Raw genomic sequence first — 3,126 nt, 5'->3', positions numbered from 1 at the left:
CATGAAATAGTAGTTCAATAAAATTTTGAATGGGAGTCAACAAACGAGATGACATGGCCTTTCACCCGTGACCCACCTGAAAAGGGTTAATGATCTCAAACACCTCAATGAAATTTCTTCTAACTCTTCTTTCTTCAAAAGAAGACAATTTCAGAGGCCTTAACCTATCCTCATATGACAACCTTTCCACCTCAAGTATCATTACAGTAGCCCTTCTCTGAATTGTTTCCAACAATTCAATGCTCCTCCTAAGGTGAGAAGTAAAAGACCTAACACAGAACCATAGGGTACCCCACTTTGACTTTGATACAGTTTAACTGAACTCAGTTTATAACAACTCTCTGGTTTTTTCCATCCAGCTACTTTTCTATCCAATGAGCTACCTTATCACCCACACCTATTGAGATCACTTTTTTAATAAGCCTTTTATGTGCCATATTGTGAAATGCTTCCAGAAAATCCAGATACACCAAATCCCCACTCTTGTTCTCATCTATATAAACACTAACCTCTTCTAAGAATGTCAAAAGATAAGCAAGACAAAATTTTCTCCTGGTAAAACCATGTTGACTATCCAACAACATTTTAAAATTTGTTAAATGATTTTGCAAAGCATCTTTTATCAGATTTTCAAAAACTTTTCCCATCACTGATGTAAGACTAATTGGCTCATAACTATCAGGACAATTTTTATCATCTCCCTTGAGAAGAGGAGTAACATTAGCCAACTTCTAATCCTCTAGCACCTGCCCACTATTCAGTTTTTTTCCTCAGCAGTTACATCACATTCTTGATTTAGATATTTAATTTATAGATATGAAGAGCTACCAGCACTAGACTTCAGATACTCTTTTATATGCTGCTCTAAATCATTCCTGTTTATGTTAGTCTTCCTTTTATGGGTAAAGACAGTTATTTGCTGAGAATAAAAAAAATAAAATCTTGAAATCGAAGTATCCACAAATTTCAATCTGTATAGTCTTAAAATTGCTATTACTTTTTCAAGGTGAAAGATAGGAATAATAACCTTCAATGCTGTTAAATTGTTTATCATTATGTAAACAAAATTATATGGAGATTTTGAACACATCAAAAATCACTTTATGAGAAGTGTACATTCTATTTAAAAAACATTTTTAAAATATTGTCAAGTAACGAAAGATGAAAACCACTTTTTTACACTACTTCTTTATGAAAACCATGATAATTACAAGCAGTATAATGAGTTCTATAAAATATTACTCACAGGTATAAGATAGGATAGTCAATAAGGCTATGCAAGACAGTATATGTTGGCTTATGGTATATTTCCATTTCTAAATGAAGATATGAGGTCTAAAACTATACCTGATATCGAGTGGCTTTCAGCAACATCTTTTGGTTGTGTTAAAATGACATAATATTTGATAAGTATATTAAAACATACAGTAGTTATTTTACCTCTGTCATCTGCAATCTTGTTTGAAAACAAAACTAATGTCTATAGTTATATACTTAAATTATTGACATACTTATTCAAGCCAAAAAAAAATTCCATCCATTACATTCCAAACAATTTTACAGTACTCATGGGTAAAATTTTCAAGTGTATGTTTTAAGGTATTTATCAGTATAATTCCATCATTTTCACTCAAATGAGCTGCTAAATGTTAAGTGTAGAATTTGATATTATACAAAAATTTCATTTAAATATTCAGGACATAGCACAGTAAATATCAAATTGCAAAGATTATTAAACCATATATTTGAACTAGCAGAGGTCTGGGGCCTGAATTATGGGCTCAAGGGAGTAACATACTATAATAATCAGAATTCAGCTGTTTGCTCCAATGCCAGTAACTGTTGAAGTGGAATGCCTTATCATGGTGAACACTGATTGTGATGCCAACTACAAACAATTTCATATTTATTCCTACTATCTTTTAAATGAATTATAATATGGGTGGATCAATTGGTTACTTGAGCTTTTTGGTACAAAGCACCAAAGTTATTGGTTCCAAAGATGTTGTACCAATTTTTTGTGAAAAGTAATCAAAAAAAGAAGTTATAATACATCAAAAATAGAAAATATAGAAAACACGATGAAGTAATTCAGTGTTACTGTGTTAAACTTAGGTGGCAATGAAAGCACTAGAAGTAGAACAGCGATCTGACATTCTATTCGTTTTTTACCGATTCAGTGAATCACTGAGTGTGGTACTATAGTCATAAGAATACTTTTCCAACGTTTTTGAGATTTTTAATTTCGAATCGTATATTCTCAAGTTACAATTTCTTGTAAACAATATACTTCAAAACAAAGAACCACTACCGGGCACTAGTCATTATTGCAGTGTCAATAAATCATGCTAATTACTGTCATTCTAGTTTTATGCTATGATTATGACCTACCGAGATTCACTGATTCACGTTACTTAGTTACGAATATGTTACTGTTAGGCTAAAGTAAATTCAAGCACTAACGTAATGGATTAAGTTTAACTTATATTTAGTTATACTTATAAAACATATTAAAAAAGGTAATGCTGTAAGTTGTAACTTATAAAAATAAGATTTACCGAAGACATTGCAATAGTTCCAAAACCCGTTCTCTGTATACAAAGCCAAAATTCTTATAATGTTCTCATGTGTTTGTGAATAATATGCTGTTAACTTATAATTTAGTTAAGTACACAATTGTATGCTTTCTTCTACTTAGTAATTAATAGTTAACAATGTTCCCTATCACTATGTTCAATTTTATATCCACGCTCTGTCTTTAATCATTGTTTACACCTTTACAGGCAGGCTGGTCTATGAAAAGCAAAATCACTATATAAGTTTAACACACTTATATATATATATATATTGTTACGTCTCCGTGTGTTAATTGATTTTCCGTAACTTCGTTCCGACGAAACTTAAGCAACACAAGTCTTTCTTAATAAAACTGGTTTATTCTTTCCGAATATAACTTTACCGATACACTTAATCTCAATACTCGCGCTAAAACAACACTGTAACGAACGAACGTTAACTTCAACAATACTTCTGACTGCAGTTCAATTACTCACTATCTATACCTTACATTACATCACCTTCCCCTCTTTTATATACCAGCGTACCCTATTTCTAGTAATTACTAGA

General features: G+C 31.4%; 1 protein-coding gene across 1 annotated transcript in view; it reads right to left on the bottom strand.

The window, feature by feature from the left end:
• LOC106461333 (WD repeat-containing protein 18-like) overlaps positions 1–2,754 on the bottom strand; it is a 64,393-nt gene extending 61,639 nt beyond the window's left edge. The window contains exon 1 of the mRNA XM_013921151.2: positions 2,559–2,754. Coding sequence (XP_013776605.1) covers positions 2,559–2,567 — 9 coding nt within the window. The 5' untranslated portion in view covers positions 2,568–2,754. The remainder of the gene's footprint in view (positions 1–2,558) is intronic.
• Positions 2,755–3,126: the final 372 nt, after the last annotated feature.

This window comes from Limulus polyphemus, unplaced genomic scaffold (genome assembly GCF_000517525.1).
Source record: "Limulus polyphemus unplaced genomic scaffold, Limulus_polyphemus-2.1.2 Scaffold936, whole genome shotgun sequence".
Lineage (NCBI taxonomy): Eukaryota > Metazoa > Arthropoda > Merostomata > Xiphosura > Limulidae > Limulus > Limulus polyphemus.
The sequence above is the reverse complement of the archived record's forward strand: the minus strand, read 5'-3'. Positions and strand labels throughout refer to the sequence as shown.